This window comes from Camelina sativa, chromosome 20 (genome assembly GCF_000633955.1).
Source record: "Camelina sativa cultivar DH55 chromosome 20, Cs, whole genome shotgun sequence".
Lineage (NCBI taxonomy): Eukaryota > Viridiplantae > Streptophyta > Magnoliopsida > Brassicales > Brassicaceae > Camelina > Camelina sativa.
Genome location: NC_025704.1, coordinates 2,008,082 through 2,031,689, shown reverse-complemented (window position 1 = coordinate 2,031,689; position 23,608 = coordinate 2,008,082). Strand labels below are relative to the sequence as shown.

At 34.4% G+C, this 23,608-nt stretch overlaps 6 protein-coding genes and 1 long non-coding RNA gene across 7 annotated transcripts in view; 4 read left to right on the top strand and 3 right to left on the bottom strand.

Moving 5' to 3' along the window:
- Positions 2,314 to 3,070, bottom strand: LOC104768707 (zinc finger protein 3-like). The gene has a single exon (XM_010492740.1). It carries the CDS (start codon positions 2,953 to 2,955, stop codon positions 2,314 to 2,316), a length of 642 nt encoding a protein of 213 aa, XP_010491042.1. The 5' UTR covers positions 2,956 to 3,070.
- LOC104768706 (cysteine proteinase inhibitor 7) lies at positions 5,128 to 6,620 on the top strand. Its single transcript, XM_010492739.2, has 4 exons — positions 5,128 to 5,482; positions 5,717 to 5,930; positions 6,110 to 6,255; positions 6,362 to 6,620. The coding sequence occupies exons 1-4, from the start codon at positions 5,177 to 5,179 to the stop codon at positions 6,470 to 6,472; spliced, it is 777 nt and encodes a 258-aa protein (XP_010491041.1). The 5' UTR covers positions 5,128 to 5,176; the 3' UTR covers positions 6,473 to 6,620.
- Positions 6,823 to 8,877, top strand: LOC104768705. Its single transcript, XM_010492738.2, has 4 exons — positions 6,823 to 7,204; positions 7,590 to 8,250; positions 8,348 to 8,566; positions 8,673 to 8,877. Exons 1-4 carry the CDS (start codon positions 7,123 to 7,125, stop codon positions 8,686 to 8,688), a joined length of 978 nt encoding a protein of 325 aa, XP_010491040.1. The 5' UTR covers positions 6,823 to 7,122; the 3' UTR covers positions 8,689 to 8,877.
- Positions 9,800 to 11,028, bottom strand: LOC104768704 (transcription factor PCL1-like). The gene has a single exon (XM_010492737.2). The coding sequence runs from the start codon at positions 10,815 to 10,817 to the stop codon at positions 9,993 to 9,995; it is 825 nt and encodes a 274-aa protein (XP_010491039.1). The 5' UTR covers positions 10,818 to 11,028; the 3' UTR covers positions 9,800 to 9,992.
- Positions 15,194 to 17,401, top strand: LOC104768703 (ubiquitin-conjugating enzyme E2 22). The gene is made up of 7 exons (XM_010492736.2): positions 15,194 to 15,361; positions 15,907 to 16,033; positions 16,139 to 16,283; positions 16,381 to 16,458; positions 16,549 to 16,661; positions 16,755 to 16,858; positions 16,946 to 17,401. Exons 2-7 carry the CDS (start codon positions 16,031 to 16,033, stop codon positions 17,259 to 17,261), a joined length of 759 nt encoding a protein of 252 aa, XP_010491038.1. The 5' UTR covers positions 15,194 to 15,361; positions 15,907 to 16,030; the 3' UTR covers positions 17,262 to 17,401.
- LOC104768702 (probable protein S-acyltransferase 3) lies at positions 17,534 to 19,336 on the bottom strand. Its single transcript, XM_010492734.1, has 5 exons — positions 19,073 to 19,336; positions 18,755 to 18,934; positions 18,357 to 18,668; positions 18,053 to 18,274; positions 17,534 to 17,959 (listed from the first exon to the last, which is right to left on the bottom strand). The coding sequence occupies exons 1-5, from the start codon at positions 19,208 to 19,210 to the stop codon at positions 17,573 to 17,575; spliced, it is 1,239 nt and encodes a 412-aa protein (XP_010491036.1). The 5' UTR covers positions 19,211 to 19,336; the 3' UTR covers positions 17,534 to 17,572.
- Positions 23,224 to 23,608, top strand: part of LOC104768701 — an 878-nt gene continuing 493 nt past the window's right edge. The window contains exons 1-2 of the long non-coding RNA XR_764279.2: positions 23,224 to 23,334; positions 23,432 to 23,560. This is a non-coding gene — a long non-coding RNA (uncharacterized LOC104768701). The remainder of the gene's footprint in view (positions 23,335 to 23,431; positions 23,561 to 23,608) is intronic.

The window sequence follows — 23,608 nt, the reverse complement described above, 5'->3', positions numbered from 1 at the left end:
TTTTTTTTTTTTTGCATCTTTTTATCTCTCTTTATTCAGTTCAGTGTGTACTTTATTTGAATCATTATTTGTGTGTGACTCATACTTGGTCTAGAATGGACATTTGTCAAAAGACCTGATGAGTTACTTGTACAATATTCATTGAATTTATCAAAAATTAGCAAAATATGTGTACATGGAGATGTTTAGAGATAATCGACCGACCTCAAAATATCGCGTGTTCGTGGTATATAGTAATAATTATGCTACTTTTTAGGCCCTTTTATTGATATCGTCACAGCTAGCGCACAGCTGAGGTGGGAGTGGGATTATATATTAGTTATATATAGTACTATGTTGTGAAATAAAGCATAACATCTAAAAGCAAAGGACCTGCTGCTGCCAAACAATTACATTTGGTAGTTGGTATCTTACGCTAATAGTTATGAGTAAAATAGTAAAACTTTAAACTGGTTTTACTCTTCAAGACTTCAACAAAAAAAAAAAAACGATTTATACCAACACAAACAGATAGATCGAATAATTTAGTTTGGATTAATAATATACTAGTTTTATACTAGTGTTTTGTATTGTTGACAATAAGTTACATAGTTTACTATAATTGTGGTCTTGTGTTGTGACTTTTACGATATGGATAGAGTAAATATGCCCATTTCGTAGTTGACGCCGTTTGATTAATTTGACTTTTTGAAGATTAGAAAACGAGAATTTTGTTGACGTCAATTAAAACTTGTTAGGTTAGGGCTCATCATAAGTAATCTAACCCCCAACTAAATTTCATCTAATGCTAATAACAAACTTAAATGCTACTTTAACAAGTCAAATCATACAATAACGAACTTAGGAATTAAATTTCTATTCCACTGAATCGTATCGGAGAGACAAAGTTTCTAGTCAAATTTTCTTTAACCAAACTAAACCGAACTAAAAACCAGACAACGCGTTTACAAGCTAAAGTGCTAAACCTTTAATTAAAAACTAACCGAGATGTGATAAGGAGTAAACCGGTGAAACTATGGAGAAATTCAGATTTCATAGAGAGACATGAGAGCAACCACGTCTTCAACGTTAACCTCTCTTTGGTCTTTTTCTTTCTTATGCTTTCTTTTAAAAGCTTCGTTCGCTAGATTCTTCTTCTTCTTCTAATGAAGCTCGAGGACCCTCTTTTCAATCCTGTTTCTTGCAATCATCCTTATCAGTTTTTACCTCTTGTTTCTGTCCAATCCTATGAATCCTGTCCATGGCATGTTCTTCAACAGCAGGGTTCCACCTGCTCGAACAAAGTAAACCCTTGATGCTGCAGTTAGGTTTATACTAGCATCAGAAGCCTTGAGGCTCGCAAGCAACACCAAAGGTCCGGTTACATCCAGACTCCCAAACTCTCCAATGACTTGTGTCCGTTTCTTCAGTCATTGTCCCATCCAAGCGTAAGATGGTGAAACCTGCAGCTTCCAGTGAGATTTATAGTAGAAGCAGCATCTTCCTGAACTAAGTAAGAGAACACAACAGACTTTGTGTTGGGGTTTTCTTGTCGTGATGCCATGAGCAGGGATAGTAAAGTTGAGACCTTTGAGGATTTGGTTGATGATTTGGTGTCTCCTCCATCCGTATTAGAAGAATCCAGAGGAGGAGGCAGAGCATTGTAGAGATCAGACTAGGTAAGAGAGCCACGACAAAGATGGCACAATGATGTTTGTTGGTGGCGAAATTCAAATTAGACAACAGTCAAAATCTTCTTTATCTCCATCATCCACATGTTCATTAACAACCACAACAGCCTCAGATAACCCAAACGATGTATCTGATTTCGAATTCAATACTAACCCATCGCTAAAAATCGTAAATTTCACAACAGGGGAGGGCTTCTAACTTTGCAAAAACGTGAATTTGACATGAAATTTTATACCTATTGGAGTATTGGGTTAGTACAATACCTTCGACGACAATCATGTGAGAGTCAAACTCGTCTTCTTCGTTCGGTCGAAGGTTTTCGTTTTTAAAAAGTCGCTTCTTTTCGAAAGAACCTTCTTTTGCTTAATGTTTTTATTCTTATATCGTACATAATTCACAGTAGTTTTAGAGATTGCAGCTCAAATTCTTACAAATACAATTTTACACCCCAAGAATCCAGAATAAAAGAAAACTTTTATTTTTATTATGAAATTTCAAATGCAGGCTAACAACCAAATTTATTACAATGTTTAAGTGCACAAGTAGGGTTTTGACACAACAAATCAATACTATGCTAGTAAACAAAGGTAGTGAATCGAAAATTAAAGCGAAAACTTCAAAGAAAAAAAAAACATTACAATTTCATAACTTGAGTGAAAGAGAAAGAGGAGAACCAACATTTTCGGTCTCAGCAATGATTTCATTTGTTACACCGTTTGGTTCTTCATGTTGGGGTTGGGAGTTACCAACACCGAGGCAAAGATCTAAACACAATGGCGACAATGGAAACAATAACGGTTGAGGCAGCTGAGGTTGAGATTGGGGTTGGGGTGGGATCTCGGTAAAGATCCTACCTTGGCTTGTTTCTTGACTTGGATCACTCCTTAATCCTGCAAAACTAGAGCTCGAGGATCCCATATATTGGTCGCACATCATGGTTAGATTGTGTGACCTATCATTTTTGTACCGAGGTTCTTCAAATTCTGGTGGAAGCGCGTACTGATATGGAAATGAATGCGAACGTGAATTCGAGTACACATATATATCAAGATCCGGCTCTTCCAATTGCGTCTGAAATGCCTGATTTTGTTTTCTGATGAGCTCTCTCTCCTTCCGGTGAGCATTTTGATGGCCACCCAATGCTTGTGTTTTAACAAACCTTTTAGGACAATATTTGCATTGGTACTTTGGACTCTCTAACGGTTCGGTGGCAGAGCTATCGTTGCTACTATCACTAACGTCACTCGAGTCCAAAGACAATATTTCGTAATCGATCGGATCCATCAGACTTTTAGAGATTAAGTTCTGATGGCTTAGATATGTGATTGCGTCTCGGTTGGTATTTAAAGATTGTATACTTTGTATGCACTTTCAATATTAAGGAAAGTTATAGGTTTGATTTTCTTATGTTTGAATAACATAAATACATATTGATGGAAATGGCAAAGACTTACTTAGTGGGGGTTATTGGTCTGAGATTTGAATAGAGTTTTACAGATTTTAAGTGTTATGTAGAATCTGTTGTTATTAGATCAAGATTTTGTTAAACTCTGTTTATATTTAGTGTTATGAGTTTGTGATTTGTAAAAAGTCATTTAAATTCTTAACAAATTTGGGTTATTGGATTCAAACTTTTATAAAATCATTAAAAGTTTTGTGTTATTCAATTAAAACAAAAGAATTGAGGATTGTTAATGAATTCAATTATTTATTTATTTTTTGTATGAAATGAATTCAATTATTTTGTTATTGATTCATGATTTTAGATATTTTCTTTACAAAATAAAGTCATGAAAAGTATTACAAAATTACAAGGATTGTTTAGAGTACTTTACAAGATTTTAGAAAACTAATAAACAAAACTTTCTAGCAATCTTTAACAATATTTCAGTTATTTACTTTTAATGATTTTATTGAACTCTTCAAAAATCTTTATAAATTAGAATCCAATACCACCTCGTTATTGGGAAAACAATGAAAAAAAAAAGACTAAAAGTACTTAACAATCAAGTTCAATATTTCGACAACTCTCACATAAGGTTAGCAAATTTTAATTGTTGGATATATTTGATATATTACTTCACCTATTGGCGTAGTGTATTTGGTAAATTTGTTTCTGAATTAAATTACTATGTTGACTTGTTTACTTAAAAATAGCTACAAACATTTTGACCAAAAAAAAAAAATAGCTACAAACATTACTTACTTCCAAAGTAAGTTGGGGGTGAATTTAACTAATAGCTTTTTGCCCTATTAAATTTGAGATATGGCTGAAAACAAAATTATATATGAGTTTAAAGATTTAATTATAGGCTCTTTATGTAGTCAACTTAAGAAAACATGGATTCAAACTTCAAAGATTTAATTACTGTCATTATGTAGTCAACTTTACAATGCATTATCTCAACTCTTAAATAAGAATTTTACCTTTTAGTTTCTAGGAGTTTTCATTACTTGCCTTTTAATACATTTTCATATACATTACTTTGGAGGTAATAAAATTATGTTATTATCTTTCATATTTTATTAACATAATGTATATATTTATTAAAAGTAAGTAATTTAAAACTAAATTTGACTACCTTTGAAGAGGATAGAGACTGAATTAAATATTTTACAATCAAATCTGTATAGCTTATTCTCACATCAAAAGTTACCTAAATATTTTAATTATGACATATTATATAACACACTTTTCTTATCATATATACGTGGCTTTTCAATAATCAAAATTAGTTTTCACCACAAAAAAGAATAATCAAAATTAGTTCAAAACTTTTATTTTCGAGGTGAATTAAAAATAAATAGGTGAATTAAAAACAAATAGATTTAGGGGTGTATTGAAACCATGATTTTATAGGATTTAGGAAATTTTGAATTTTGAAAGATTTTAGAGAAGTTGATATTATTTATGATAAAATTCTTTCAAATCTAACATAAAACCATGATATTTGGATTTCTGTATTTTTAACTAAATGTTTGCCAAAAAAAAAAAAAAAAAGTATTTTTAACTAAACAAATCTTCTCAAATTCTCTAAGGGGGTGTATTCAACTTGACATTTTAAGTGATTTGTGTATATTCTATGAATCATATGTTATTCAATCTTAAATTTTAAAAAGTCTATTAAAATCAACTGTTATTAAAATCATGATTTCAATACACCCTTCTAGAATCCTTAAAACTTATTAAAATCTAAATCCACAAACTGTTTTAAATAACCGTGGATTTTAAAGTAGATTTTTAAATCATCAGTTCAATAAACATAGATTTTAATAGACTTTTAAAATTCATAATTGAATAAAATAGGATTTATAAATTTTACATAAATCACTAATGTCAAATTGAATACACCCTGACTTAATAACGGGCCTTCAGATGAGTCCATACACATTTAAAATGGGCTTCAGATTATATTTTTGGCCCATGAGATTTGTTTCGCTTCGCTTAAACGGAAACGGTCTTTAACCGGCGAAAGAAACCATCCCCGTCTGTTAGGTTAGGTGTATGAAGAAAAATCTCATCGGAATTTTAGATCGGGAAAAAATTGGGAATTGGAAAAGCTCTCTGGGAACGATGGAGATGAAACGTGCTTCGGTGTGGATGATGTTGATTTGCGTATCGTTTGTTCTCTTTTCTGGATTTGGCCAGTTTGTGATCTGTAGTGAAGAAATAGGAACATCCAACAACAACAACAACAACATCGTAAGGATGAAGCTTGGTGGATTCAGCGATTCCACGAGTGATCGAAACGGTGGGGAAGAGATCGATGATATTGCTCTCTTTGCTGTTCAAGAACACAACAAACGAGAGGTTTGGTTTCCTCCAACCCTAATCTGTATATCCTCTGCAATTTGTGTTTAGGATTGTTATCTGTAATTGTCTCCTCTTAGATTATGTTTTCAAGTGATTTGGAATCTAAATTTATAATCTTTAGATTCATGTGATTTGCGTGTATGAGATTGAAGAGTAAAGTTCTTATGATTTCTCTGTTTACATCCTTTATAAGGCTAATCAGGTTGTGTTTTTGATATTGTTTTGTATTAGAATGGTGTTGTTGAGCTTGCTAGAGTGTTAAAGGCAACAGAGCAGGTGGTTGCTGGTAAGCTTTACCGTCTTACTCTTGAAGTTATCGAAGCTGGGGAGAAGAAGTTTTATGAAGCTAAAGTTTGGGTGAAGCCATGGATGAACTTTAAGCAGCTTCAGGAGTTCAAGAATGTTATCCCCTCTTTTACTATTTCTGACCTTGGCTTGAAACCAGGTAAACAACTGTGAAGTGAACATCATCATCACACCGTGTCTAGTTTTGTCATATGAAAACTATGATCTGCTTCTCATTCTTTTGATCAGCTAGTTATAATTTTTGGGATGCATTTTCTTTTCGATCTTGATCATGATGAGTGTTTGCGTTTCTTGATCTCTTTACTCTGCTTGATGCAGATGGTAATAAATTTGACTGGAGATCGGTATCAACAAATAACCCTGAAGTCCAGGAGGCAGCAAAGCACGCCATGAAATCGATTCAACAGAAATCAAACTCTCTGTACCCTTATAAACTCATAGATATTATCCTAGCAAGGGCAAAGGTAGAGTTGTTTCTTATCTTCACTATCAGTTTTCAATCAACAAATACCCCCCACCATCACCATAGCATCTAACTAAGGTAAATGGGATTATTTTCTCGACTCGCAGGTGGTTGAAGACCGTGTGAAATTCGAACTGCTTCTGAAGCTAGAGAGAGGCACCAAACTGGAGAAGTTTATGGTTGAAGTGATGAAGTATGAAAACGGCAAGTATCAGTAGAAGTTGTGGTTAGCTTTTGGGTTGTGTGTGACATGCGTGAATACTTGTATATAGAATATACTAAAAACTGATGTGTATAATGAAAATAAACATGGTGTTTGTTTGCCTATAAACAGGGTTTCTTGTAAAACGATTACATGACTTCATATGTTAAAAAGTTAAAAACTTTGAAATCAAGAGTCAGTCATAACTCATAACCGACCACATAAAAATAAGAATATGACCCAAATGACTTTTTTTGTATCCAAAAGCAAAAGTTGTCTTCTTTAGTATTTGGCCGGACCCAAAGACAACAACTTTGGGAAAATTTTCAAAACTGAAAACGTTTTTGGGTTTTTATAAAAAAGAATCGAAAGGCTGCAACTTTATTTTATTCTCCCCACTAGTTTTTGTCTTCGGAAGAGAGAGAGAGAGATAGAGAGAGAGGGTCGATAAGGTCTTTTTCAGTTCCTTGGATTTGGAATTCGATTTCGTCTATCTATCTCATCGATTTGCAATTCAATTCTCCTTTACGAAATTTCAATCCTCTTTGTTTCTCTGGTGGATCCTTTTTCTGGTGTGTTTCCCTTATCTCCCTACGGGGTTAATCGGGAAATCTAAGATCGTAAAAGACGAATTTTTGAGAGAGAGAAGAAACCATCCATCCATCCATGGCTGCTATGAGCGAGAAGGAAGCTATGGTGGATCCTTTTTTGGTCGAAGCTCTTCAGAACCCTCGTCATCGTCTCACCAGTAAGTCAATTTTTCTGAAAGCCCTTTAATTTGAAGTTAATTTATTGGATTTGATCTGATTTAGGTTGTCGTCTATAAAGGGTTTGTTATTGTCTCGTGTAATTCTCTGTTTCTCGAATTTGATTGAGGTCCTGGTTTAGGGTTTTTGGTCGGATTTTGTTTAAGGAATTAGGGTTTGGCTTTTGTAATTGATAATTTAGATCCATGGCTAATTACTTTAGGGGGATATCAGAATCACTACTTTGTTAGCTCAATTAAACTGAATTTAGAATGCAATTGCTCTGTTTTTGAAGACTCTTAATTATGTTCATCTTTGTTTAATATGTTATAAGCATCATTGTATTTGGATGGATGATTATGTTCCCTATCTCTTTTGGTATGCCAGTTTTGCGTATGGAGCTCGATATACAGAAGTTCTTTCAAAGTCCAGAGCAGCAACAGTATGAGTTCCAGCCTTTGCCAACATCTTACCTTCGTCTTATTGCACACCGTGTTGCTCAACATTACGGCCTGTTTACCACAGCTTTAGACGGTGGTGGTCTTGATGGCTCAGGGAACAGAATCCTTGCGACCAAAACGGCTGAAAGTAGATACCCATATGTCTGTTTGTCTGAGATTCCTGTGAAGCAACCTGAGATTCATGGTAGGCCTGTAGGCAAAATTGCGATCAAGCCTAGACCCAACAGAGGATCTGGTGGGATAGGTAGTGGATCAGGAGTTGAAAAGAATCTCTTGAGAAGCGTTGAAGAGAGAAAAGAAGAGTATGATAAAGCTCGGGCTCGTATCTTCAACAGCCCTAGCAGTTCTGACTCTGAAGATTCTTCAATACGAGCTCCTCCTCCTCCTCCTTCTCCTGCTCACCTTGACACAAAACATAATTATCAATGTCCGAGTAGAAATGAGACCGGAGTGGTAATTAATAATAATAGTAATCCTGTTGATGTAGAGAGGAATGGTGTTATCAGAGACTCAGGAAGGACTTCTCGGGTTGCCATTATTAGAGATAGAGAGAAGGATCGTTATGATCCTGATTATGACCGTAACAGGTTAAACTAACCCCTCCATTCGCCTCTAATGATAATAATAACCTTTACGCCATGTTTCTCTTAGTCAAAATTAACAGGTTTTGTGTGGTGTTTGCAGGTACGTGAGGGTTACACCACCGGTACAAAACTTCAGTCCGATGCCAATGCAGCTTCCGTTCCATGACGCAATCTTCCCGCAGATGCCAAGAGCTCAAGCGGTCCTAAACTATGGGCATCCCTTAAACCCGACTATGATCACACCTTCATATACAGAGTGGCCTAGTGCCACAATGACTTATGCACAAACACTGAACGCATCAGACACACATCTTTTCAGGTTACCTTCACTCTTAGATACTATCTTCATGTTTCTCCGTTTAGAAACACTGAAGTCTCTTTCATTGACCTTTGTGCTCTGTCTTTCTTATTATTATTGGTTGCAGGCACCCGAATCCTTGACCGATCCTCGTGTTCAGACCAATATCTTGTATCCAAACAGGTTTTATTAATGTAGCTTTAGATGTTCTACTCTTGTTGCAAACATTGGCCTCTGTTTATGTCAAGACATCTCTCTATGATTTGTTACAAATATTATTATTATTGTCAAGCTTTTGCAACGAAATCAAAAATCTGCAAGCGTTCCCTTTCTTTTGTACAAGGTTGCTCTCTAAATTGGCCGGCCTGTAAAGCTTGTGGCCCATTTAGATTAGATACATTTGGAGGTCTGGAGTTTTGTGGTCAACGTATTTCCAATATTCCAAAAAATAATTTATCGTTGATTCTTTTGATCGAGTGCAACTTGGCATTCATGTTTAGGTTCATTGTCTTACCAACAATGATATCATTTGTTTTCAACCATTTCGAGATTGATCATTTAAAATGTGTGTTGTTATTATGACATTCGTAGTTTTATTACCAAAAAAAGAAGTAATAATTAGAGAGGACTTTGCTATAGGGGTATGACTTTTATAGAAACAGATCAGAAGAAACATGCCAGCTAATGAACCCACCATCATTGCTTTTAATTGCTCCCTCTCTCTCTACCCAATACATATAACCTAAAGTTCTCTCCTTAATCAAGATTATGATTAATTATTTAAAAATTGATCTTGATTGGGTTTGGTCCCATATAAGTGATTCTTTCTTGGTACATGAATACTAAATAATTAATTAAAATAAATATGGCATGATTAAGGATATGTATGGGAGAGAGAGAGCATCAGATCCTGGGATTCAGATTCTGACTGGCACTGTCTAGTCCTTGCTTTTTTGGCTGTTTCATGTTCTTTGTACACTGTACTATTGATTCAATGGTTGGTCAATTTATATTGATAATTTATGTACTATTTAACTTCCAATTGTACAACATACACACACAAATACATACACTTTTGTACATACATAATGGATTTGGCCATTTGGGGGGGGGACTATCCTCAATTTCTAGAATGTTATAAGAAAAAAAAAAAAGATTTGGTACCTACAATTGCTTTTTTTTTTATTTTCAGTGCAAAGTTACTTTTTAAGAACAAATCTGAGCATCCACAAGAAAAAAAAAAATACAATAAAGTAGTTTGTGTAATCAGATCTAAACAACTGAAAAAGATAACTTCTTTTTAGGCATTTCAGAGGCTTTTACAGAGTAAACCAATCATACGTTCCAAGACGATTGTAGTAACACTTTGAAACATATAACAGAATCATCAAAGATCTGGTCACAGAGCAGAACTCATGTTGTGAATGTTCCAATATATATATTTTATTCAATCGTCTCGAGTTGGAAACAGAGTTAAGACCGTCTTGGCTCCTGATTCCAAATCTTGTGTGTAATTAGCGACTTGATGACTATGCACATGCAATGAAGCTGGTCTGAAAACTGGTTGCTGTTGTTGACTCTGCCTAGCCAAGAACATTGCTTGCTCCGTCGCTTTGGTCGGAGAGTTGAAATTCGCGGCGGAGATTTGTCGGTGGAGGAACTGAGACGGTGGTTGTAGATGAGTCGCTGCATGCTGAGTCGAAATTGGGACAAAAGACGGTATGAAATGGTCGGAACTTTGTCTACTTGTCGGATGAAGGAAATGTGGAGGAACAGGTGAGCTAGCAAAGAGATGATCAGAGTCACCGACGCTTCCTCCGCCGCCACCTCCTCCCCCACCTCCGGATTGCATTCTTTTGAGGTAAAGTCTGTATTTTTGCAAATGGCTAGCTACGTTTTCTCTGGTTAAACCATCGACGCTCATGAGCTGCATGATGGTTTTAGGAACAGCGTTCTTGATCCCGAGATGAGCCACCGCGTCCACGAAACGCTTGTGCAGCTGCGGCGTCCATACTAGACGTGGACGTTTCAGGGTTCTTGCTGGCTCGTCTCCGGTTGAGTCTCCGGCGAACTCGGCTGAGGAATTGGTTTGTGGCTGAGGCGTGGTTTGAGGTAGAGGTTGACCGGTGTTTTCGTTGTTGTTGTGACGGTGGAGATCAAAGGCTATGGCGAGATCAGGAGTGATCAAGGATTGAGATAATGGTATGAGCTCCTCCGGCGACGGAAGCTCTTCTTCCCATTTAGAGAACCAATTCGAATCTTCCTCTCTCATCCTCCTCAAAAAACAGAGGAGAAGAAATCTCAAAATCTTGATTCTTGTATATATTTACAGTCTTGATCTCTCTTTACAAACCAATATGGTGAAGATGAAGAAGTAGGAAAACACAATGATGATGAACGAGGAAGATGGAGAGAGAGAGAGATGATATTATTGATTTTGAGGCAAAGACTTGTGAAGAGACTTCAGAAGATTCTTATAAATTTTTATTGTTGTTATCTGTTTTTTTTTTTTTCATTTTTGGTTTTGAGATTGAAAGTGATCATTAGATTCGACCGACGCCTACTTTGGCGCGTGGCCTCCACTTGTTGACCATTATGATCTTTTCTATTCACTTTCTGCTAAAAAAATCTTTGATTCTTTTTTTTTGCTTACATATACGATAACAAATTTTTACATTTCGAGATTTGGGATGTTTTTATTTTACATGGTTTGGACTTTTTCTCTTATGATTAGAAGAAGTTCATAACCACTAGATAAGTTCCTCTAATTGTTTATTACGGTCATTTTGTGACTTGTGAAGCAGTGTAAAGAACACTTTGGGAATTTGGACAATTGGAGATTAGTGGACAATTGGAGATTACATAAAATTCTATAGTCTATACCTAACATTTTACAATATTTAAATGGCTCGTATTTATTGGTTGTTATACAGTTTTTTAACCTTAGTAGGAGGAAGCTTGTATTTAGGTATGTCAACATAACTAGTTAACTACTATAAATTAATGGAGCTTTTTAATGATAAACTAGACCCTACCTTCGTTTAGAAACATAAACATAACATCTCATCTCTTTTTTTAACACTTAATAAGTTATAACGTGTACAATTGGTATATTCAAATGCCTTTTGTTTTGGATTATATACACCAAATCTATATATAATAGTGATAATATAACACGTAACATGAAAAACAATACACTTTTATAAATATCATCAGACAGCGATAAGAAAGTTTTGTAATGATGATATATTATCCAGACGTAAAAAATGTTATATACAAACAAGCAACAATAAACACATTGTATATCGAATAGAAAAATAGTACCAATTTGATCCCTACCTTTATTCTATATTAATTCATGTTCAACTACTAAAACTCGTGTTTGAAACGTATTGATGTTAATGCAGAACACCACCAATTTTGTATTTTGAATATAGGATGAACTAACTATACTCGATCACTCCAAACACGAGTTTGACGTGACCCGGGAGTTACCGCAATTGGGGCAATTGAACCTATCGCCTTTTCAAGTCTTCTATAGATTCTCTCAAGATATTCCACATATCAATTCATTCAATAGTATTTAAAGCTTCACGGGAAAGATTTGTAGCAAAAGTTTGGCTATATCTTTTTGACTTGTTTAAACGGCCAGTTTTGTTCTACTTTGTTTTTTTTTTTCTCGATTTCCCATTTTTTATTCTAGTTTTTGTTAATATGTATGTTATCTTGTCATGGATCATGCTAATTGATACCCCTCGCTTTCTCTATATATATATTATTTCAATCACTCAACCAAGCACACTACAAAATTCAGAACATCCCCTAATTAGAACAAAATTAAAAAGCTTGATCATTCGTTTCCTTTTCGATCGATTAAAGTAATAGTAGTTGTAACAGTGCCATATCAAACTATTTGGAGGCATAGTGTACAATTTGTTTTGTTGAAGTGTATGCAGGTGTGAAACATTTGGACCATTTGGACATTACAACTTGTCAACTTACACGCAATGAAAATCAAAGTGTAAATCTGAACGAGCGGTCTTTAGTATGATTCTCTTTTAGGAAAGTGTTTTCCACGCGCCGTTAAAACTCACATAACATAAATATTATTATTTCTTAAAGTGGAAATTTTTCCTTTTTTTAAGATCATATAAAGCAAAAAGAAACGAAGAAAACTAAGATCGTATGCTTTTGGACCCTTTATATTCTTTCTAACATCATAGAAATTAAGTAAAAGCTTGTGTTTACCCTTCTCTACTTCTTCGTTCCTTGTTTGTTATAATCATTATAACATAACTTTTGTTTGGTTTAAAGTTTTCTTGGATTCGACATGATTCCATTACAGAAAATTCAAATCTAAACTACCAATAAATTTAGCTAAAAGCTAGTTAGTTATACTATATATATTCTTACGACGACAACCATTTTAAGATTTTTAAACCAAACATCAGTTTCACAACTTTCACACAAGGTTGTGTAAACGTTATCTAATCTACAATAAAATGTAAGAGAAAAAAGAAGTAAATATATATTTCCCCAATGTAAAATGGTTACACCAAAAGTGAAAAATATTCACTATTTTAATAGTCACCAATTTGACTAACAAGGTTTGTGTAAATCCAAAGTTGTAACTTCAAATTATTGTTAGATCTCGAAGATAAATATGAACGTCCGTGGAGAATATCCCAGTTCTAAAAGAATAGTTTGACAAAGTTGGTCCACAGTACTCCACATTATACAACTTAGTTTGTCTTTTCAAATATCCTTTCATGTTATAAAAATTATGAAGTCGAAATTGACGTTTGGGTCCATGACCATGAGGTTCATATTACTTTGTCTTTATTTGATTGAAATCTATAGATAACTCTTGTAAAAAGATTCCAAAAGATAAACACAACACCTTCCAATCTCCTTTGTCGACGAGAACAAGTGCTGCGACGTACACATCCCCATCAAAAACATGTGCATGATGATGATATATAGAGACTAACTTTCTTTTTAATTTCCGGTCCATGTAAAGGACCCCATTTTGTATAAGGATAGTATGAAAATTACACTACCCAATCATATAGATTTATATACATATAAATTGACATGCGTAAAGTTCCTCATACAATTACGAATTTAATTATAGTTTGGTCAGTGTTCTCATGACCCGAAGTCGAACCAAGCTCAAGATTTCGTTCTACTAAAGATAAAATTATGTGTAAGTACATGTGATTTGACAAAAAAAAAAAAAATATGTGGAGACAAAAGAGTATCGTTATTGGTAAATCAATAGCCCAATGCTATTTGCTAAACATAGTGCGAATAACCTGAATAGCCGCCGAAGATAACAAACAAGTCCCGTAGTAGATACGAAGAGTATCACTGTAATTGTATTTGGGCCTTTATATTTGGGCTCAAATGCTAAAAAAACAAAATAAATTAGGATTATTTTTTGTTTCATAAAATAAGAAAATCCTTTTATAATTGAGATCCTGATCTTAGATTTAACCTAATATTTTGTTTATTAAACTTAATCTTCTTTGTGAATGAGATGCCAAAACTTTTCTTACAACCACTACATTTAAAAAATAAAAAAAAAAACGCGAAACAATGTTGTACTAATAAATCATTAAACTACATATATATATATATATATATCTATTTTTCCATTGTTTTTCTCTTTACATAAAAAAACATGATATGGAATAGTCTAGTGGTTGTGACAAAAAAAAGAGAGAATAGTCTAGTGGTGAATTTTCTTTGATCATCAATATCCTACTTAGCGTTTGTCTCACAAGTCACAAGATGACATTGCCCTAGCTAGGGGCTAGTTTACAACCAACATATACATTATACACAGTTTAGAAATTTACAATAAATCTTTGTTGAATATTGGACAAATAACTAGTTAATGGACATGTTACGTTTGTGATTCAAACAAAATGTATTATCGATTACGTTTAAATCCAGGAGAATTCGTAAACGAATGAGTTCTTAACTTGTTTTGTAGTTGCTGGAGAGAATCTACAAATATTTAAACCCAAAAGTTTGTATTTGAGATCTACCTTTTTTTTCTTCTTAAAATTAACCAAAGATATTGAACGATAGATAGACCATATTAAATAAATAAGGTTCGTAAATCGTAACTGTCATCTGCAATCTTCAAAGACACAAAATGTGACACGTGAGAACTGATTCATTACCTCAACCAACAACACAAATCAATAAACTCCCCCCTTACCATTCATATTTCTCATTTAAAAAAATAAAATGATACACTTTTCTTTAAGTGTAATTAAATCAACTCCTTGATTAGGGTTGTCTTTTTTTCTTACATATCTAACATCAATAATATTTGTTTGTATTACAAATCTGGGTTAAATAAATTCATAATTAAGAAGCAACCTTGATTGAGATGATCTCATTAGAAAACAAATCAAGTAAAAAAAGAACAACACCTGACACAAAGTAACGGCTACTACTTCAACTAAGTTAAAGCGGGTGCGAAGAAGAAGACATCCCAACGGTCTATTCCAGGCTGGCAGTTAAATTACCATATTACCCTCTATCTTTGTTTTTCCTTTTTTTCCTTTTCTATGATACGCTCCCTTTTTATTTAAATTAACCCAAAAAAAAACATTTTATCTCTTATTTCTTTTATTAAAAATTCACAATAATTGAAGTTGAACCTCTCTCTCTTCTCTCTTCTCTCTTCTTCTCTCTTCTTCGTCTTCGATTTCAAGTTGAATCATTTACTTTGAGAGGTAGAGGGAAAAGGGATCGCCTTTTCTCACTCTCTTGCTTATTTTCATATTCTGGGTAAAGAAGGTAACGTCGTTGAGATCTCTCTCTCTTGATGTTCAATTTTGTTTTTTGTTTTCATATGTTTCTTTCTTGAAACGATCTGCTTAGGATGTGATTCTTTGATTTGTCTCTGTTGTGGGATCTCTTCGTATTATAACTTAGCCTCAATTAGGTCTTATGAGTTATTCTTGGATACCCTAAAGAGTCAATTTGCCCGAGATCCCAAATTTGATCCGTTTTAGGGTTTTCTATTGATTTGATCAATTCGTTGGCTTTTTCTGATGTGTTCCGTTCTTATGAGGGTCTGGTCACTGTTAATTTGCTTGAATCTATGTTAATTCGTATCTTCACTCTTCTCCATAAGCTTCAAGTTTAGATTTTTGTTCATTGGTTTTGCTCAATTGCCTTACTTTTCTTAATAGTTCATTACGGTGTGGTATTGGATTTAATGATTTTGACAAATTGATATGTTGATGAAACGTTTATGCTGTGAATCAATGTTGTTTCTTAGACCAATCTGTTAATGAATCGACGCTAATTACCTTTTTGTGACTTTGGGTTGTTAACAGTTTCATCGCATTTGAGTCTTGAAGACCAGAAAAAGGATCTTATCACATTGCTGCTTCTCCCTGTTTTATCTTAGTCTGTGGAAAAGAACTTTTCCGGAGGGTTTTTTTGTGCGTATTATTCTCCATGGTAACTCTCTCGCTCTCTGTTTCTTGCTTTGGATTGTGCTTAAACCTTTAGCTGGGACTGTACTGAATTGTCTTCTTTGATGGTGTTTTCTTTTTTAATGCGCAGGCAAGTAATGAGAATCTACCACCCAATGTTATCAAGCAGCTTGCCAAGGAGCTGAAGAGTCTGGACGAATCCCCTCCTGATGGTATCAAGGTTGTCGTTAATGACGAGGATTTCTCACAAATATGTGCTGATATTGAAGGACCAGGTAAGCACTTATATTTCCCTATCAATTTCATTCTCGTACAAGATTACAAATGTTGAATGATGTAAAGTAAGATGTTCTTTACTTTGATTGCGTGCAGTTGGTACTCCTTATGAGAATGGACTTTTCCGTATGAAGTTGGCACTGTCGCATGATTTTCCACATTCGCCGCCTAAAGGTATGCATCTTCACTTAAATTCTATGTTAAGCCAGAGACACATTGAATCTTTTTGTAATGGTTTCTAATTTCTTGAGTTTGACATTGCAGGCTACTTCATGACAAAGATTTTTCATCCTAATGTTGCTTCTAATGGAGAGATCTGTGTTAATACGCTTAAAAAGGATTGGAACCCTAGTCTCGGATTAAGACATGTTCTCTCTGTAAGATGCTTGACCCCCTTATCTATTCATCTCTTTTACTGGCTTCTTGAAAACTTGATATTGAGGGTCTGTGTTTTGTACATGTTATAACAGGTTGTGAGGTGCTTATTGATTGAGCCATTTCCAGAATCTGCATTGAATGAACAGGCTGGAAAGATGTTACTTGAAAACTATGACGAATATGCAAGGCATGCTAGGTGAGCCATCTCTGCTTTGGTCTCAAATGTTGTTGAACCTTCTCTGCCTTTTTGCCAAAAAATAAAATGCTTGTATACTGTATGCAGGCTTTACACAGGTATACATGCTAAACCAAAACCGAAGTTCAAGACAGGAGCTATCTCAGAGTCAACGACAGCTCTAAATGTTGGCCAGACCAACAACGAGACGCCTGGCGCTGCTACTGCAATGCCCTCTTCAATAACAGACATTAAGAGAGTAACAACAACTAGTGCCCAAGACCAACCACACGTGGCTGTAGCAGCCACAGCAGGATCTGCAAGTGTGGCCACTACCACGCAAAAAAGGGAAGCAGGTTTGGCTAAGGTTCAGGCAGATAAGAAGAAGGTAGATGCCAGAAAGAAAAGTTTGAAGAGACTATGATGTTGCTATCAACTCTCAGTGTCTTAAGCTTCTCGAACCTAAACTGTTGTTTCTTTTTTACTTGTAAGAGATCTGTTGTCTGAGGATTTCTCATTCTGGGAAAGAATAATATTTGCCAATGAAGCCGAATGTTAAACATTTTGGTGTTCTAATCTACATATGGTTTTGCTGAGTAATGTTGTTGGATAAGACCAAAGACACATGGGCCTCTGGAACCAGTTGTCTGTAATTCTTGCTATACAGATTTCATCAGAATGTTCGAGAGAATATAGACAAAGATGATACAACAATGAGAGATTCTTCATTACAATTTACTTTGGCAAATCTAGTTGAGTTGAGAAGAAGGAAGGATCATGCTCAGAAGCATCCTCTCTAGTCATCTTAGATCTGTCGTAGTCATCACTAATGTCCTTGATATCTAAGTTTTGTGTAGGCAGAGGAAGCTTTTTCGGGCTCTCTCTTTTAGTGAGCTTGCCTCCCATTTCTATATCATATCTCACGGAGGAGCTATACTCTGACTCATACTCGGATCCGTTAGATGCTATTGTCATGTCATCTTCTTCCGGGACCATTGCTCTGAGATCTAGTTGCGAAGGCGGGATCTTAGCAAATAATACTTCTGTAACATTCTTCAGAAACCCTCTCTTGTAAGGATTTTCTTTCCTGTCATAACGGTACCGGAAATTCTCATATGTTGTCTGCAAAACAGACACAACACGAGAAAGGTCTCAAGGCTAAAAGCTAGCTAACAAGATTTAGATGTGGTCCTCTGATAAAGGTAAGGAACATACCTGGTTTGTAGACATGAGATAGAAGTGGAAAATGGTAAGGCCACCAACGAACCAGACAGCAACGAATGAATAGACGATAAGAATGACAGACACTATATCATAAGACATTGTCCTCCATAGTTTGCCAGGCTGTCGAATCAGATTGATCCAGGAGAAGACAAAGACATATATGCATAACAATGTTGAAGTTGAGATGAAGCAGATAAAGAACGGGTAGTTTCTCTGCAAAAGTTGAACACCAAGAAACAATTACTCTCTGAACAAGAAGTGTGGAAATCTATTCTAGTATCCGTTCAAGACTTACCCGGGCAATGCACTGTCCAACCCAAGGACAATGATGATCAAAGCGTTGGACGCAGTTGTTGCAGATGGAGCAATGTGATGCTCGAGGTGGACGATAGAGCAAGCAAGTATCACAGAACTTGACTTTGATCGTGTAACCGTTGACGAAAACGTCCTTGGTTCTTGGAATCTTGAGATTAGGAGTTTTGTTGTTGACCCATTCCATAGATTGTGTCAAGGAACTATCTGAATCATCTTCAATATTCATTGATGTTTTATTCCTTGGGATGATTCCTGGATCCCTAGCTGATGTCAAGACTAGAAACATAAAAGCCTGCAGATTCCAAGATATATATCAGCTTCAAGGGAAGCCAACTTAAAGCTAAGAGAGAGAGAGAGAGGGCTTCAAAGGAAACAAACCAAGAGGGTGAGGATAAATCCTGAAGTCAGAACCATGTAGTTGAAGAAAGGATCGCCTTTTCTGATCCACACGAGCATCCTTATGCAGAACGTAAGCGCAGGAGCTCCAATCAAGAACGAGGTTAGGAACAGAGATGATACATCAGGACCAAAGATTAGTCTACCACCACAGAAGAATCTCTGATGAAACAAAAGATGAACCAAACATCATATTCACATTCTTGTTGAACAAGAAAGAAAACATTGAATAGGTTAAGAGAAGAACATTGAATTGTTGTTAAAGAGAAGAAGAAGGGATCAGAAAGAAAATATTATTACGTTGTTACCCTTCCAGGCTTTGTACAATCTGATTTGAGAAATGTGTTTAGAAGTTGAAGCCGTCATGAGAATAAGATCATCAGAGGGAATACAATGAACCTGACTGCTCTTCTTCTTGCTCATTCTCTCCCTCTGCATTTTGTGGTTTCCCCTTGCCTCAAAAACCCATACATGAATGAAGCTTTGTAGATCTTAATTTATTTTCTTCTAAATTTTTTAACTGAGTTCAGAAATTCCCAATTCTTTTTTTTTGGGATCAGCCAAATTAAAGAAAATAAATATGGGTTTTGGGGATTTCTGTATTTTTTTTTTGTTTTTTTTCCCTTAATAATAATCCAATGCAAACCAATCCCCATGCAGTCTTGTTTTTGTCTCCTCTCTAACAAATTTTTGTAGTCCTCAAATAGTTTCCAAGATTTTCGGTAATTTTTATTTTTTTACTGAAAATAAATTTTAGGATGACTCAATAATAGATAAAGAGGAAGAAGTGCCGGAAGGATAAAATGTTAATTTGATGTCTTTCTTACGTAAACTGTAAACACCATCTAAGGACGTTCTTTATGACCGATTCACAATGTGAAAAGTATGAGTACTATTATTGGGTCTTTATTAGGGTCTTTATGACTAAAAAAGCCAAGCACTTAAAATCATGAAGAGATATTAACTTACTTACTTATAGGTACCATCGGAAACCTGAAGGTTTACTACATAAGTATTGATATTTATTTATACGTACTACTATCAACTAAAATTTGCATTGTCTATCCGCAAAACTGGCCACTAATACCATTGCAGTTTGCAACAGCAACAATATCCGAGTCCAAAACACCCTTCTCCACTTTTTGATAAGGCCGCAATATTATTGACTTGAGCCTTAGCCTGCAAGACAAAAAGAAAAGAAGTCCTTTTCACTTAGAAATATGAGCTCGTATCAACATATCCATCAGTAAGTTCAGGTTTATCAAACTATGAGAGAATACCTGTAATCTCCATATCAAGCTTTTCAAACCTATGAAGGAAAAAACTAATAATTTTAGCCGGTTGCAAACAGAAAAATAAGAGTTTACTAACAACATTATTTGAAATGCATACCACCAACTTATAAGGCTATAAATCTTTTTAGTTAGATTATATATTTAGTTTAAAAATATGTTGCTTTTTATTTTTAAAATCCATGATTTTTTTTTGTTTGTTATTAATTTTTGGGTAATATTAGCGGATGCCACAATGTTGGAGAAAAATGAAGGAGATACCACAGTGTCAGAAAAACAAGGTAATTACCAGTTTTTGGGGTAGGGGAATTTACAGTCGAGCCCTCAACAAATGGGCAGGAAGTGGTGGAAGCCGACAGCAGGGGCTTATGGGCTTATAGGTAGGGGACTGAAGGAGAGTGGCGTAAATTCCTCCTGTTGAAGAAACATGTCCTGTAGACAATATGGTATTTTCTTTATTATCCATCTAAATTGTGGTATCCAATACATATTCTCTTAATTTTTCTTATTTCATATTTCTTAATTTTTTTATTTGTATTAATATAGTATTATTTAGTGTATTAGATGTTTGAAAGGAAAAAATGTTTTTAATGAACTAACAAAAAGGTTAATGTACCAATAAAAAGAGATGCTTTGATATCTTAGATTCTATTTTATGTGTTATATGTAAAAATATTTTACTTATGTTTTGATTATATTTTACATATGTTTTGATTATTATTTTTTTTGTTAATTTACCTTTTCATATTAAAAGTGTATGTAAGATGTTATGTAAATGCTAAATCTTATCGATGAAATTAGTTAGAAAATATTGAAATATATGTAATACATTTTTAGTTTTATGATTTTAAAAACTGTTTGAGAAAAATTATGATACATTCGTCACTTTTACTCATGAAGTCGTGGGAAGCAATTCTTCTGTCTTCTCGATGATATATCCATATTGTTCCTGTCACATAAATTATACTACTACAACAAACATGCTATTTGGGACCACAACTAACAAAAGAAAGAATTAACCACAACTAACAAAAGAAAGAATTAACATCCTTTAAAAGATTTACAAAATTAATTTGTATTTTTTTTCTTTCGAAAAGGAAACCAAAACGGAGAAAGGGTCCCAACTTTTCAAATGTACACCAGACAGAAAAAAGAGAAGCCATTTTAGGATACGAAGAAAATTGTCAGCATATATTCATTTTCGGTATCTCACTATCTCCAGACTCCAGTTGTACACATTTTCTTAACCTCCTTTTATTTACTGTCTTTTAATTTATGCCAAGATAATGAATATGAGTGATCATACTCAGACTCCAGACCTCATTTAAGTCATACTGATAGCTTATAGTTTTAGTAATACGCGTCATATTAGTTGTATCATATCTTTCCAATTGCTCTTACTTAGCTTACAAGTTTTTTTGACTAAATATTTTTTCATAAGGTTTTTTGGTACGCACTGTTTATGACTAAACTCTCTTATATATAGTAAAAATTTCCATTCGTGGTGTTTATGAACTTTAAAAAAGTAAAAGTAATTTCTTGATATGCTCTCAATATGACGCGTATTAGCTGTCCAGAAATTAGTAAGCTAACAGTTACTGATACTTGTTTTCTGTAAGATCAAAATGCCGTAAACGTTAGCTTATTAATTTCTTGACAGCTAATACGCGTCATATTGAGAGAGCTAATTATTACTATATATCTTTGTGCATAAGTTTTGGTACGAAGTTTTTATGACTATACACTTTGTTATTGTCGACAAAAAAATTCCATTCGTGGTGTGTAATGTGTATGCATGATGTTGATTACATAAATTTAAGAAAAAATAAACAGGTCAGTTTTCTCTTTTACTCAAAAAGTTGTTATAAAACGTAACCAAGATTGAGTCATTAAACGTGTTTAATTTGTTAAGATTCTGTAAGATCAAAGTATTGCAAACGTTATTAGTTTATTAAAACAGTCATGAAGAATTAGCTAAAAGGTGACTTAGTATCAAACCAACGTCTCGAGTAAACAAAAAAATTGTCCTCTAATAGTTACCAAGATTTTCGGTAATTTTTTTTACGTACTGAAAACACTTTGAGGATCAATCAATAATAGATAAAGGAGTGCCGGATCGGAAGGATATAATTTTATTTTCATGTCTCTCGTACGTGAACACCATTTAAGAGTCTTAGCTTTACTTAAATTAATCATCGTTTCCCGGTTTATATTCAGTTAATATGTACATCAAAGATATAGTAATGAGTTTTTGTGGCATGAGCCAATCAACAACGTTATGAGAGAGTGTCACGTTGCTAATGTTATCATCTCGTCTTCGTTATGAGTAATTAGAGATCTTTAATTACTCTCCTCTCGTGGTTAAAATCAAAGTGGCCAAACACGAGAATCGGTAAGGTTAAAGTTAGAGTTCCTTCCACATAGTCGACTCATCTCTGTGATTGAAGTGATGCCATCGCCGCCGATCGCTAAGGAAAGATGTATTTGCAAATCTAGTAGGTATTTTTGAACCGTTATGTATTTTTGGATAGATATTTTGAACCGTTAAATGAATACCATTATGTAAGTGTTGCAAGGTATAAAATCTGGATTTGATTACATGGTTACATCAACTCTTGAAAGTTCCACTAAGTGCTAGTCTTTGTCAAAGAGAAAGAAGAAGATATAATTTTTTTTTCGCGGTCTATCTGTTTGAAGACAATAGACGGTGACACGACTTGATCAAACTTCATAATTAATCTCGCATTCTGGTTGAGCAACAAAGAAGTATGAACATCTAAGTATGAACATATATATCCTAATTGAAAAAACCAGAAGAACAAGTCATGTAGAGTTTTTGAGGTAAATTACATTGGATTCTTTTAGAAAATAATTAAGAAGAAAAAAAAAAAGGAAGAGAGAAAATATTATTACAATCTGATCTGAGAAAACTAGAATAATGTACCCAATAATGCTAGATATTTTAAGATATACTGTATAGTCAAAAACTTCTAAAAGTGATTAGTATGCTTCTAAAAGAATATAATATGACACATCACTGACAAAAAAAAAAAAAATAGTATGATACATCATGTAGTAATAAGAGTGCCACGTGGTAATCTTCTAGTAATATAAGTAGTGTTCTGATCTTCACGAAATTATTAGGGTTTTCAGCGATGACTTCCCCAACGCGTCAGAAGATGGAGGAGACAACGTTCGACGACAGATAATTCCGAAGACGGAACACTGGAAGAGATTCAACTGTTCTATGATGAGTGGGATAAAAGCAAGGTTTTGAGATTTCTTTCTCCTCTATATTATATTTCTTTTGTTTTTATTACTTTGTTTCAATATTTTGATTATCCCGATCGGGAGAGATTTGGTGCAGGGTTTTGATATCGACTTCTGGCAACCTTTGGATCTGGACGACAGTACAATGGTTCGCGAGCCTCAAACCAACAGAGATTTTATCGCCAAGTTGTCCAATCTGGCTCTCACCAAGCACAACGCAGACAACGTTAGGACATATTTGTTTTTTTGTATTTTTTTTTTTTTTTTTTTTCAT